Source organism: Globicephala melas, chromosome 1 (genome assembly GCF_963455315.2).
Source record: "Globicephala melas chromosome 1, mGloMel1.2, whole genome shotgun sequence".
In the NCBI taxonomy this organism is placed as follows: Eukaryota; Metazoa; Chordata; class Mammalia; order Artiodactyla; family Delphinidae; genus Globicephala; species Globicephala melas.
Genome location: NC_083314.1, coordinates 71,308,715 through 71,323,398, shown reverse-complemented (window position 1 = coordinate 71,323,398; position 14,684 = coordinate 71,308,715). Strand labels below are relative to the sequence as shown.

The 14,684-nt window shown below is 44.8% G+C and overlaps 1 protein-coding gene across 1 annotated transcript; it reads right to left on the bottom strand.

The window, feature by feature from the left end:
* Positions 1-6,543: 6,543 nt before the first annotated feature.
* On the bottom strand, positions 6,544-11,556 carry MPZ (myelin protein zero). The gene is given in 6 exon segments (XM_030842252.3): positions 6,544-7,778; positions 7,880-7,940; positions 8,098-8,233; positions 8,476-8,689; positions 8,898-9,064; positions 11,395-11,556. Coding segments are annotated over 6 exon segments (939 nt in total). The 5' UTR covers positions 11,462-11,556; the 3' UTR covers positions 6,544-7,484.
* Positions 11,557-14,684: the final 3,128 nt, after the last annotated feature.

Sequence of the window (14,684 nt, the reverse complement as noted above, 5' to 3'; positions counted from 1 at the left end):
CACCAGCTCTGGCTTTACCTGATTGTACCGCTAGACTCCTCCCAGAATTCTATCAGTGGCTTGACCGCATCCAGCTGCCTCCCCTGGCGCTCCAAGGAACCTAGGGGCAGGCCCTCTGGAATTAAAGGTGGTTTGAAGTGAAATGGCTAGAGAAATGGGGCACAGAACTTGGCGGGTAGGGCTGATACGCATGCCCAGAAAAGGAAGAAGGGTCAACAGACTCACATTAGGGTATAAAGGTGAAGAGATGCGGGCATCAGGAAATGAAACCAAACTCTTCTCTAACTCCTGGGAGGGCTCCAGGTCTCACTGATTCCCCAAGCCAGTTCTCAACAGGAGGATGTACTGCCCTCTAGGGGATGTTTTGGAAGTCCATGGGGTATTTTTTTGGTTGTCATGATATGTAGGGGGTGGGGTGGGGATGAGGGAGGGTTTCCTGGTATTGAGCATTCAGGGGTGAAAGATGCTAACCATACTGCAATGACCAGAATAGTGCTGCACAAAATAAAATTGTCCCACATCCCTCATGTCTTTTAAAAATACCATCGTGTATTAATGTGAAAAACCTGTTATAATCTGAGGGTACCTGGAACCCAACTTCATTTTACATACGAACACAAAGTACTTTTTGCACCATTTTAAACACTGGATTTTCAGAAATGCAACTAACATGTAGATTGAAGGAACTTATAATGTGTTTTGTTCAGAACTTTATCATGAGTTGCTTACCGTTTCAGAAATCCACGTCATCGATGACAATACTGCTTATGGTATTTGAGTCACTGATACGTATGCCCCTATCAGTTTGCATTTGTTGCTGTTGTATTTACAGTGATTCTACGTGTAGGTTCAAGTCTCTACTATGTTTTATGCTTCCAGTGTAGTTATGCCTGAACATTACATATTAAAATACAGACAATTTTATTATAAATTAATCTTTTATTTCACCTTTATAATATATGGTTAGAGTATTATATTTACTTTTTGAAATTATGTTTATAGTTTATATTACATATGAATATCATTCCTGGATAGTAAAACGGGCACTGTGTCTGAGGGCTTTGGGAACTGTTGCTCTAAGCTTTTGGAAAGCCATGCCCAGCACTAGCCTGAAGATGCAGGAATTCATCTTTCCCCTGCCTCCACCCCTTTTTTCTCTAAAAGAGGCCCCCAAACCTTACTGCCAAGCTGTAAGTCTTTACCATGAGCTGGACACTTAGAGAGGGACCACAGGATAAACAATGGGGACTCAGCTGGAAGCCACACTTAATGCCTACAAAGAAAAGCCTTTGCAAGACAAAAGGGTCATGTCTGTGTTGTGATGATGTCTGAATTGTGAAGCAGACAGTAGTAGATGGAGATCTGACCTGTGGGCAAGTTAGGCCCTCCTGCCTGAATATGTATTGGGGGAGACGTTCCCCACTTGCTTCAACTGAACAGAGGAAAAAAAGGGAGGAAGAGTATGACTAGGAACTAACGTGGATGGAGCTTCTACTCTATGCCAAGTACTTAGTGACATGGTTTACATATATTCTCAATTTCTTCTTTTAAGTGCACCATAGGATAGATATCAACTTAACAAAACTCAAGCTTCCACAGTCACATGATTTGTCCCAGGTCACAGAGAGCTTCAACAGGAATTAAAGCAGGACTGGTTTGATCCGTGTTTTAGGTTGCCAAAAACAGGGGTGAGTTCCTTCTTTAGACCACTCCTAATTTTTCGTTCTTTTGGAATAAGCAAAGAGGGACTTCCCTGGTGGCGCAGTGGTTAAGAATCCACCTGCCAGTGCAGGGGACACGGGTTTGAGCCCTGGTCCGGGAAGAGCCCACGTGCTGCGGAGCAACTAAGCCCGAGTGCCACAACTACTGAGCCCGCGCGCCTAGAGCCCGTGCTCCGCAACAAGAGAAGCCACCGCAATGAGAAACCCGCGCACCGCAAGGAAGAGTAGCCCCCGCTCGCCGCAACTAGAGAAAGCCTGCGCTCAGCAACGAAGACCCAATGCAGCCATAAATAAATAAATAAATAAAATTTTAAAATGCTTTAAACAAACAAACAAATCTTCTAGATGACTCCATAGCTGAGTGCCTAATATGTCAACAGCAGAGACCAACACTGAGTCCCTAATATGTACTACTCCCTGGGGGGACCAGCCAGACACTTGATGTCAAGTTAATTACATTGGATTTCTTTCATCATGGAGGGGGCATAGATTTGTCTTCACTGGAATAGACGTTTTGGACATGAATTTGCCTTCTTTGCTCATAATGCTCCTGCCAGCACCAACACTGGGGGAATTCACAGAATGCCTATTCATAGTTATGGCATTCCCCATAGTACTATGTCTAATCAAGGAGCTTATTTCATAGCAAAGGAAGTTTAGTAACGGGCTTGTGCTCATGGAATTAAGTGGTCTTACCATGTACCCCATCATCTGAAAGCAGAAGCTTATTTGAAACGTGGAATGGTTTACTGAAGATTCACAGCAGCAATTGGGAGACAAAACCCTGAAAGAATGAAGTTCTGGCTTACAGGATGCAATATATGCTTTGAATCAGAGACCATTACATGGTGTTTTCTCCTCTATGACCTGAATACAAGGGTTCCAGAGTCAAGGGGTAAAAGTGCGGGTGGCTTTTTCACTATGACACCTAATAACCAACTCACAGAATTTTTGTTTCTCCTGGCAACTTTGAGCTCTACTGGTTTGGAGGACTTAGTCTCCAAAAGGAGAATGCTTCTACCATTAGACACAATGGTTCCATTGAATTAGAAGAGGAGACTGCCACCTGGTCATTTTGGGCTCTATACATCACTGAACCAAGAGGCAAAAAAAAAATGATTACTTGGCTGGCTGGTGTGATATATCCTGATGACCTAGGGGAAGTTGGGATGCTGCTACACAATGGGAGCAAGGAGAGCTATTTCTGGAACCCAGGAGATTCTCTGGGGCATCACTTAGTACTTCCTTGCCTAAGAGTAAATGTTAACATAGCAACCAAAAAAAAAAAAAAAAAAGACAGGACAGACCTTGAGTCAGAAATGGAAGTTTGGATCACTCTACCAGGTAAAGAACCCTGACTATCTGAAGTTCTGGCTGAAGACATAGGAAATATGGAATGAGTAGTTGAAGCAGTTCATAGATATTAATTATGGCTTCTTGACCAATTACAGAAATGAGGACTGTGGTAACTTGGCATATTTTCTGTTTGCTTGTTTTAGATATGTATTTGTCTAAGTTAACCATTTTATTCATCTCTCCCTTTCTTCCCATTTTTATGTTATTATACTAGTTGTTGGAAGTGAACTTCACAATTTAATCTTTAGGTAACAAAAAATTCAGTGGAACTCTGGGTTTAAGGAGTAGCTAATATAGCCAGAGATGGACATGATGACTGGTGGCCTGTTTGAGGAAATGTGAAAAGCTCTGTGTTGTAGTCTGACTTCACCTCCCTTCTCCAACTTCACTCCCACACATAAATATTTGTCCAATTTCTTAGATGTTTTAAGGCAGAGCAGCAAATTCATGTTAAGGGTGGTTGGGCAGGTAAGGAAATGAGAGTAGTGAGAATTCAGGCCCTATCTAGAGGAAAAAAACTATATTCAGTTCAAGATGATTGTTGCCCTGTGACGCTCAAATGTAGCCTTAATTTAAATAAACAAACACGCTTCGTGTGGGACGAACAAAAGATGTCTTCCTGGTTATTTCAATCTCTACTTTAAAAAAGTCATGCAGAGCTTCCCTGGTGGCGCAGTGGTTGAGAGTCCGCCTGCCGATGCAGGGGACACGGGTTAGTGCCCCGGTCCGGGAAGGTCCCACATGCCGCGGAGCGGCTGGGCCCGTGAGCCGTGGCCGCTGAGCCTGCGCGTCCGGAGCCTGTGCTCCGCAAAGGGAGAGGCCACAACAGTGAGAGGCCCGCGTACCTCAAAAAAAAAAAAAAAAAAAGTCATGCAGTTTTCAAATACGTGGGAGAAAAACCATTAGCGTGTTTCAAGGAAGCCAAGAGATAAAGTGTTATCAGAAAGAGGAAGTGGCCATTAATGTTAAATGCTGCTGAAAGGGTGAGGAGGACTGAAAAATGACCATCGAATTTGGCGAAATGGACATCATTAATGCCCTTGGACAGGAGCAGTTTCAGTAGAGGGATGGGGACAGTGTGTTGAAGGGAGAATGGGAGGTAGGAGATAGTGCCCTAGACTTGTTCAAGAAGTTTTGCTATAGAGGGGAGCAGAGAACTGGGACAGTAGTTGAAGATGCGAATAAGGGAGATATTTAATTGTTATGTGTAGGAAGATATTTCATTTGTGTTGTATTTTTCTCCACAATTACCAAGTGTCTTTTGGTTTCATTTATAATATATTCTGCCATTAAAGAGGTTCAAGATTTTATGTACTTCCTTTAAGATTTCTGGACTTCCTGTCTTGTTTAAAGGCCTTTTCCATTTGAGGATTAAATGAATATGCTTATTTCCTTCAGATACTTGTATTTTATTTCTTAATATTTAGATTTTATTTTTATATATGGCATGAGATAAAGATCTTACCTTGTTTTCTTCTATACATATGTCAATTGCACCAATACCTTTTGTTAAATAATCCATTAATTTACCACTGAACTAGAATGTTATTTTTATAATAAAATATGTTCCCACACTTATTTGCATTTCTGGGCTCCGTATTCTGGTCTACTGATAAAGACTCTTTAGCTTAGATATTCCCAACTTCATTGAGTTGTGACTCAGCTTCCTCTCCCACCCTGAAAAAGCTATATAGACTCTATTAGCTTCTATTTTCCAATTTAAAAAAATGTGGTAAAATACAATTAACATAAAATTTACCTCTCAACCATTTTTAAATGTATAGTTCAGTGGTATTAAGTACATTCATAATGTTTTGCAACATCACCATTATCCATCTCCGTAACTCTTCATCTTGTAAAACTGAGACTCTATCCCAATTAAACAATAACTGCCCATTCTCCCATTTCCCCAGCGGCTGGCAACCACCATTCTACATTCTGTCTCTATGATTGTGACTACTCTAAGTACCTCATATAAGTGGAATCAAAGTATTTGTCTTTTTATGCCTGGCTTATTTCACTTAGCGTAATGTTCTCAGTTCATTCATGTTGTAGCATATGTTACAATTTTCTTTCTTTTTACAGCTGAATAATACACCATTGTATGTATAGATATACCACATTTTCTTATCCAGTCATCAATTGTCCAGGGACCTTTGGGTTGCTTCCACATATCAGCTATTGTGAATAATGCTGCTATGAACATGAGTGTACTAATATATTTTCAAGACCCTGATTTTAATTTTTTTGGGATATATTCCCAGAAATGGAACTGCTGTATCATATGGTAATTTTGTATTTAATTTTTTTGAGGAACCTCCATACTTTCCACAGGGGCTGTACCATTTTACCTTCCCACCAACAGTGCACAAGGGTTCCAACTTCTCCACACCCTTGTCAACACTTTGTTTTGTTTTTGATAGTAGCTATCCTAATGGGTATGATGAGGTGGTATCTCATTGTAGTTTTCATTTGTATTTACCTAATGGAATCTATTAGCTTTTCTATTAACATGAATTTGGGTTAATTTTTCTTTTCAGAGAAGTGGAAGACAGCCCTTGAAATAAATGGAAGCACTCTGGGTTTTGGCAAAGCTGCTGTTAAAAATCTTATCTTTAACCTCTTAACAAGGTGAAGAATTGACTTGTGAGAATCTTGGGTTTTTTGCTATCAGTAACCGCCAAGGGAAAAAGATATATATGTTTTTCCATAATTATTTAAGGATTCCAGGATATTAATGGTGTACCATTAGCATACCAACAAACCAGCTAATGAGCTATTAATATTATACCTAAAATGCACCAACAAAACAAAGTTGTGTGTGCATGAGTTTGTAGGGGTGAATGAGATTAGTGCTAGTTTGTAAAGTGTAATCCTTTAGGCAAGATTGAGAAACATCTTTAAAGGACTGATCCTCAATATCTTAGTTGTATATCAATTTATAGTTTACAAAGGTTTCCATACACAGGATGGAATCATGTGATTCTTACAAGAATCCTGGGAATTCAGTAGGGCAGGTATCATTATCTCAGTTGTTTACAAATGCAGAAACAGGCTTACCTAAGCCAAGTGACTAGCCCTGGGTCAGCTTGTGAGTGGCTGGGGTATCTTAAAAATATAGATCTTGGTGAAGAGGGAATCTGTTATAACCCATGTAAACGCAGAGCCTGACACACAGTTTAGCACATAGTACGAACTCTGTGTACTATAGTACAAACTCACTGAATATTTGTTGAATGTATGAATGTGTCTTATGAGCCTATTTCAGAGTTCTTTCCATAATACTATGTAATCCATGCCATGAAATCAAATTCTTAACAACTGAAACCGGTTGGGGAGAAGAAGGAGTTGGGGGAGGAGAGGGTTTGGGGAAGGTGGGAGGTTGGGGATGGGATAAGGGGCAGGGATTATTCCCAGAAGAATGAGGAAATTGGAGATGGAGGCAACAGCTTCTGGAAATGTCAGTGTTTATTAAACATTTAAGGAGATTTGGGGGTTTGAGAAGAAATATACAGAATGTAGAAAAATCCTAAGAATCCCCTGTGGCTAGGAGTGCAGCCTCTTCCCTTTCCCCCGTTTCCCATTTGTTTTTCCTGCTTTTTCTTTGGTTATTTAAAAGCTATTTCTTAAGGCTCATTTGTCCCCTCCTCAGCCCCCTCACCTATGAAGATCCTTTGTCTCTCCCTCTCCTTTCCTGTGACCTTGAGTCCCAGAACAGTGCTCCAAAGTGGTCAGGGGGCACCATTCCTGTAGCTGAGGTTTGAGGATCGGGGGCCCCTCTGCTTGGGCTGGCTCTCCATTAAGGATTTAATGGGGGGTGGGGAATTGCCAAAGCCACATGACGTCATTGGTACTCAGTCATGGGGGGAGGGTAGAGCATGGGCACAGATCAGATAAACAAACAAACAAGAATGGATTAAAAAATAAAAAATAACTAACAACCTAAATAAAACCTGAAGGAGAATCTGATCTGGGTGACCTGGGTGTTAGCTGGGAGGGCAGAGTCTGCAGCTGGGCCACCTGATGGAGGGGAGGGAGGGTCAGAGAGAAGAGGGTCAGAGGGACAGGCTAGGTGGTGCAGGGGATGGGAATATCAGGTGGCCTGGAGTTGAGGCAGGGGGTAGCAAGGTCCCTTTCTTTTCAGCGCCAGAGGAACGGGCACCAAACACACAGTCCCTGGGGCAGGTGGAGTGTAGGATGGAGCCCTGGGCTTCCAGAAAGCCAGGAGGTGAAGGTGGGGGAGAATATGAAGTGCTTGGGGAATGAATTTTGGAATGAAACTTACATCTCAAAGGGAAGTGAGGGCAGGGCAAGGGCTGGGGAGCTAAGGAGGAAAGCACCTAGACGGGGGATAGAGGAGCCTAGGTCCCCCTTTTCTGGCAGGGCCTTGGTGGGGGGAGGGGGTGATCACTTTTCTGAGTCCAGGCCCATCATGTTCTTGAGGGCGTTCTTGAGGCTGGTTCTGCTGGGGGACTTGACAGCAGGCCGGAGCTCCGAGCTCTGCTCATCCTTTCGTAGCTCCATCTCTATGACCACCATCTGAGAGCCTTTGGTAGCCTCCGCCCCTGACCCCTTACCCCCCGCCCGGCCCGCTAACCGCTATTTCTTATCCTTGCGAGACTCCCCCAACCCTTTAGTCTTCTTCTCACTGGCAGCTTTGGTGCTTCTGCTGTGGTCCAGCATGGCATACAGCACTGGCGTCTGTGGGGAGGAGTGCACGCATCAGTCACTGGTCAGGTGGGGCTTGACTGTTCCCATCCTGCCCCCGACTGCTGCCTGGAGGCACCCCAAGTCCCACTAACCTGCCGGCCGCGCTTCGATGAGTCCTTCACAGACTTGTGCAATTTCCCCTTCTCCATGGCACTGTAGGGAAAGGGGGTGCTATGGATTTGGCCCTGTTGGAGCCCCTCACGGAGGGGTCAAGGCTTCCTTTTCCCTTTGGCCCTCCCACCCATTGGGTTAGTCTCCGCCCACATGGGGAGTAGTGGGTTGGGGAAGGGGAGTCGGCTCCGCGCCTTACCTGAGTCTCCTCTGCAGGGCCGCCTGCCTGCGTAGCCAGCAGTACCGAATCAGGTAGAAAAGCAGCAGCAGCAATAGAACACCCCCCAAAACACCCCCGATCACGGCTCCCAGCACCACCCCGTACCTAGTAGGCACTAAAAGGGGAAGGAAAAGAAGTGGCGGAATGAGCAGGGACAAGTATCTTTGGTTCCTAGCCCCACACTTATTCCCTGCGGTTTGGGTTGTAAGACATCCCAACCAAGGCTGTCTTCTGCCCACTCTCCCAGAGCCTGAGGGGCATTAGCCCCGGCATTTTGCCCCTTCCCCCAGCCTCTCAGGGAGGCCCGATCCCCTCTCTGAACTCCCTCCCATGCCCACATCCCACCTCCTCTCACACCTTTTTCAAAGACATAGAGCGTGACCTGAGAGGTCTTGCCCACTATGTCTGGTGGGTTTTTGACGTCACAGGTGAAAGTGCCGTTGTCACTATAGTCCAGGTTGTGTATGACAATGGAGCCATCCTTCCAGAGAGGGTCCCCTACCCACTGAATGCGCTCTTTGAAGGTCCCCACCTCATCGATGTAGGGCTGTCCCTTGGCATAGTGGAAGATCTATGAGGAATGAGGGGAAGCATGTATTTCTAGCTTCAGGGTGAGGGATTCTGGGCTGGTGAGGGTAATGCTGGGGAGGGGGTTCAGCCCTAGTCAGTGTGACAAAGATTGCCACTTACTCCCCTTCCTTAGCCCAAGTTCTCTTTTCTGTGGTTCTTTGAAACACCCTTTCTGTTATGCAAACTCAGGATTCCCCCCAGGCACTCACCGAGATGGCATCACGGCCTCCTTCTGGCTGGTAGCGCCAGGTGAAGGAGATGTCATCTGAGACCCACTCACTGGACCAGAAGGAGCAGTGCAGGGTCACCCGGGAGCCCACAGCACCGTGGACCTCCTTGTCCGTGTAAACCACAATGGCCTGGGCTGGGGAGAGCACTGCAAACATAGAGGGGGAATCAGATGCACATGTGGGCCCAAAAAGGGATATAGAGGGAGTGAGATCAATAGGAAGTCAAGCCTGAGTCAGAGGCCAAAGCGAAGACTGGGACAGAAATGACAAATTCTGCGGTCCAGGTCTCTCTCGCCTAATTGAATAGATGAGTGGAAATGCTGTGCTGGTTCAAGCTCTTCGGCATGTTCATAAAGGAAATGAAATCAGCAGTACCAGAATTCCCCTGAGGACTTCCAGAAGTTGAATTCTGTCTCCAAGTCTAACTTTCCCTTTGGATCAGTATCTAATTCTTAAGCTATCCCTTAGATGCAGGCTTTACAATTTTTAAAACTTATTATAAATTATACAGGTAACACATAGTGCATTCTTCTTATAACTATTCAAGCAATAGAGATAAAGAGAGCTAAAGTCTCTCTTGACCAATTCCTTTCCTGTAGTCCCCTCCCAGATATTACCAACGTTATCAGTTTAATGTGTAACCATTTTCTATGCGTCAGACTCAACATAAACTCAAGATACACATATACTTATAAGAAATAGTTTCTTTCTGTGGAGCTTTCTTTTCTTTTTTAACATACATTGCATTATAGTCTTTTTTTTTGGCTTAAGAATATATGTATAAAAAGAATATATGTATCTGTTGGGAGTGTTCCACTTTGATGCGTACAGATCAATATTACTTTTAACAGCTACATAGTATTTCACAGTACAACAAACTCAAATGTCTTGCAGAAGAATTGAAGATAACTAGAGAATGTAAGTCTTCTTCCCTGACCCAGCTGTCTTCAGTGCTGAATCCCTGATTGCCATACAGCTGCTCTTGACTGGGGGGGTCACGGAGGGAAGGCCCTCATATCCCTCTCAGGGGAAGCTTGATTCAGAGCAGCACCCCCAAGCCCAAAGCTCAGATGACTCTGCATTTGAGCCCCTTGTGGTCCTGCTTTGACCCTCCTCACCCTCCTCTTGGCCCTTTTGGCCCAGGGTCACTCCCAAGACTCACCCACACAAGGCCATTCCAGGGAGATTATGTGTGTGGGCTGGCCCTGGCTGGGGGCAACTGTAGACCCTTTTGTTCTATGGGAGAGGGAGGAAGCAATCAAATAAATAGAGACCCATTGTCTGACCACTGACCAGTGTTGGGGGCTCATGCCTCCCCTCCCCTCACTGCCCCCCGCACCCCTGCCCGTGGTCCATAGTCCCAAATCTCCCACCTCAGCATGCAATACCAATGACTCACCTCCTGGGACTGAGCCTTCGAGCCTTCTTGGGTATCCCAAATGTAACAAGGAAGGTTATTCATTGGATCTAACTTCTATTCCTCCTGTTCAAATATCAACCACTGCCCTTCAGCTCTGTTCAATGGTGCTATGAGTGGGACAGAACTTTCTCTCCCTCTTATACTCCAAGATCCCCTCTCCCCATTTCCCTCACCACGCCCTTCTCCAACTCCCTATCCTTAACATTTTCTCAGGATACCTCTGAATAGTCCAGTACAGTCCAGAAGAGTGCAGCTGCTAGGTTTAGGACTCAAGGAGCTGACCGCAGAGAATCTCAGACATTCTAACCAGCCCTCCCTCCCCTCCCCTCATTTGCCCTACTTCTCACCCACTGCACTAGGCTTCAGGGCAGTTTGGAGAAGGGAACAATCCATTCAGATAACCCTGCTTTGAACTTCTCTTCCTCACCCAACATCTGCCGTGGGGCAAGGAAGGGGCTGGTCAACTTATGTGGAAGATAGCTTTAGATGAGACAAGACCCTAGAATCTCACAGAACCTCCCTTCTACTCTGTTCACCCACATAATGGACAACAGATCCACAAAGAGAAACTGAGGTACCAAGAGACAAAGGATCGGAGGAGTTGGGGCCACAAACCTTGGGCTCCTTCCTTAGATCACATTCCCTGACTTCTCTCTTCAGGGAAACTAAGGTTAAGGTACCTTCTGCACGACTAGGGAATGAGTAGGGACCAGAACCCAGATGTCTGAACATGTTCCTTACCAAGCTCTAACACTGCTTCCTAGTAGGCCTTCACCACTGCTTTGGGGGCATGTTACCGGTTTCCAACCCGGGTCCGGTCAGGTCCACCTCAGGGAAGCTCTCTACACTCTTTTCCCTTTTCCCTTCACAGAATACCTTTACCTTTACAGCCTCCCTCCAAACTATATACATATTTTTTCTCTGCATAGAATAGCATCTTCCTGCTGTTGCTGCCTCTTTCTTTGATTGCAGTGAGGAGCGCAGCGAAGGCAGGGGGAAGGTTGCTGAGAGACAACCTGAGCCCCGGGGCCCCCAGACTGGGGTGGCTCAACTTACCCAAAGAGGAGAAGAGTAGCGCAGCCAGGATAGGACTGGGGTTGGAAGAGGGAGCCCCAGGAGCCATAGCTGGGGCAGGGCTAGGGCCCGGAGCGTCTGCGGGGTTGGGAGAGTGGGGGACAAGGAACTGAGCGGGGGTTCCTGGAACCCGCTTAAAATCCCCCAGGGTCCCGGTATGAGGGGGCTGTCCTGAGCCAGTAGCCAATTGCAGCCTGGCATGTGCAGTTGAGAGGTGGTGAGGAGGGGGGCAGAGCACAGGGAGCAGAAGGGGCATTGTGTCCTCTGGGTAGAGGGGTGGGGGGGGGACACATACCACCCCATACACTGAGGGCTTTGTGTCTGCTGGCCTCCCCCTGCCCCAGGCTGGAATGTGGGGGGGGGGTGAGGGAGAGGGACAGAAAAAGGGACACAAACACATTTCTCTGAGGGACAGATGGGTGGAGGAACCTGAATCCTAAGGCTATGAAAAGGGATTCCTCCCTAGCCTCCATGCCTGAGAGTGGCTCCCCTAGGGCTCTAGGAGTTAGAGGTGGGTTTCCCCCAGAGAACTTTCAAAACAGGATATCCCTGCTATCTTCACTACTGTGGGCTACATTACAGGCTTCTTGAGATGACTAAGTCCTTTGGGTGTCTTTTTTTTTTTTTTTCCTATCTCTCTGCATCTTGGGTGATTCTTTCCAGATAAAAAACTTTTTTTCCGTGGGAAAATACCCAGGGAAGAATCCCTTGATCTTTCCCTTTTTTTCAGGAAGTCCTTCACTGCCTCACGCTGCAGTTTAAGTCCATTTCAGTTAAAAGCAAGGCAACAAAATTATATTGAGTGCCAGCCAGCTACATATATGAGTATGTGAATATGTGGGTATGTGAGTAATAGAAAGAGGAATAAAAATTAAGATCCTCCTTCAAGGAGTTCAAAATTTAGTTTGGGGAGGCAGAGGGGAGAATCAGAGGACAAACCCGTTAACAATGAAATATAATAAACCATGATGCAGCAGACTGATGAACAAAGTGCTGAGAGTATAAGTGAGGGCACATAGAGCTACATTAGGAAAATTAAGTTATGTAACAGAGATTAAACACAAAAATATCAATAACTTTCATTTAATAAATGAAGTTCAGAGGAAGAGGGAGTCATGTCTAGAAGGCAGTATTAGATGTGGACCAACCTTTAAGGATGCATGCCATTTTGAAAAGGAGAAATTGGCAGTGAGGGTATCTAGGCAGATAGAACAACAAAAGCAAAGACAAAGAGATAAGAAAGTGTGTATGTGTGTGTGTGTGGGGGGGGGTGGGTAGGTTTGTGAAGTTTTGGGAATATTCAGGGCAGATCTGGTGTCCTCCATTTTTACTCAATTTGGGGGATCTTGAACAGGCATCAGAGGAAAGGAGTCTGTACAGGAAAGTTGAAGCCAGTTTGTGGATGGCCTTAAATGACAGAGCAAAGGGGGTGGATTTAATCCGGTACATCATAAGAATTCTGCTGATGGTTTTGGGATGGTATCTGGGGTTAGGAATGGGAGTGTCTACATGGTCAGAGCTGAGTTTTAAGACAAACACGTTACATGAAACATTGGAAGAACTAAGTGAAAGAGGCATTCATTGGATTTGTTAATGTGAAGCTTCCGAGGGCCAAAGCAAGATCAATGACTGGAAGATCAATCGCAGAAAACTGTATTTTAATGTAACAACTTCCTAATGACTAAATTGTTTACTAAATGAAACTTGTTTTTTGAGGTACCCATTAGCGAATATGTTAGAACACACTCTTGAAAATCAGCTGTCAGCAGCGCTACAGAGGAGATTCCTACACTGGAGAGAAAATCGGGCTGGAGAGCCTGTAAGGTCCCTTCCAGTCCAGAAGTTTATTATAGTGCTTTCTTTGCCAGCATTATAGAAATGCAAAATAGTATATTCATTTGATGTAGAAATAAATGAATCTGTGCTATTTAAGTCCTGAAAGGAAAAGTACATAAGCACTAAATATAAATAAGATCTGAATATTAATGCAACGAATATGTTTTTATTGCTGAACAGGAGTTGCTTTGGCTGTCTGCTTCACTTCTCCTCACCCTTCCTCCTCAAAAGAGTCTCAAGAACTTTTGCGCTTTTCCGTTCCTTTCCACTTGCTTGTTTTCTCCCTTATAAGTGCTCTGGAAGTGATTGCTCAAAACTGTTTTTATGTATATAAATCAAAGCAAGTTCTCCCCCACCCGTACCCCAGGTTCTTCTGGCAGTGGGTGTCACCCACATAGCCCTGAAACAAGGAACAAGGGAGCGTTGTCTTTGGTTAGTGGGCATCTAGCTCATGCAGCGGCTCAAGCCCAGGAATTGTGAGACATAAAGCTAATCGAGGTGGTTAGAGGACGCTCCCCATCCTCGGATGGTGCTCTGAGAGGTTCTCTCCCCCACGGATCTCAACTTGTGCACTATCTCTGTACTGGTGAAGACGGTTCACATAAGAATGGGAAGGAGCCCAAAGTATCTTTACAAAAAAAATTTTTTTTAATTGAAGTATAGTTGATTTACGAAGTTGTGTTAATTTCTGGTGTACAGCAAAGTGATTCAGTCATATATATATTCTTTTTCATATTCTTTTCCATTATGGTTCATTACAGGAGACTGAATATAGTTCCCCGTGCCATACAGTAGGACCTTGTTGGTTACCTGTTTTAGACATAGTAGTTTGTATCTGCTAATCCCAAACTCCTAATTTATCCCTCCTCCTTTCCCCTTTGGTAACTATGTTTGTTTGTTTTCTATGTCTGTTTCTGTTCTGTAAATAAATTCAGTTGTACCATATTTTAGAGTCCACATATATGTGATATGTTATTTGTCTTTTTCTTTCTGACTTACTTTAGTATGATAATCTTTTGGTTCATCCATGTTGCTGCAAGCCGAAAGTATCTTTTTCCCTGCATGTCTCAGTCACCCTATAATACTTTTTAGTCCCACCTGGGAGGGGGAAGGCGTGAAACTAGACTGAGAAGTCCTCAGTGAAGAATCTGGGCAAGCCCTCTGCTTTGTGGTGCTAAACAAAATGAGTGTTTTTAGAGGTGCTACCTGTGAAGCACCTCTGAAAACAAAAAGGTAAAACGTAGACTGCAGAATTTGACCCAGCGGCAGTTCTGCGGAAAACTTACCACTTTTTAGAAGTCAGCTGAGAGAGTAGGGGTCAGAGACTAACTGCGCACAGAAGATATACGAAGAGTCGGAACTAGGGCTGATCCGGAGAACCTCCCAATCCTCAGAAAGAGCTGGTGTCGTCACGTGACAGAAGCCCCGCCCCTCCC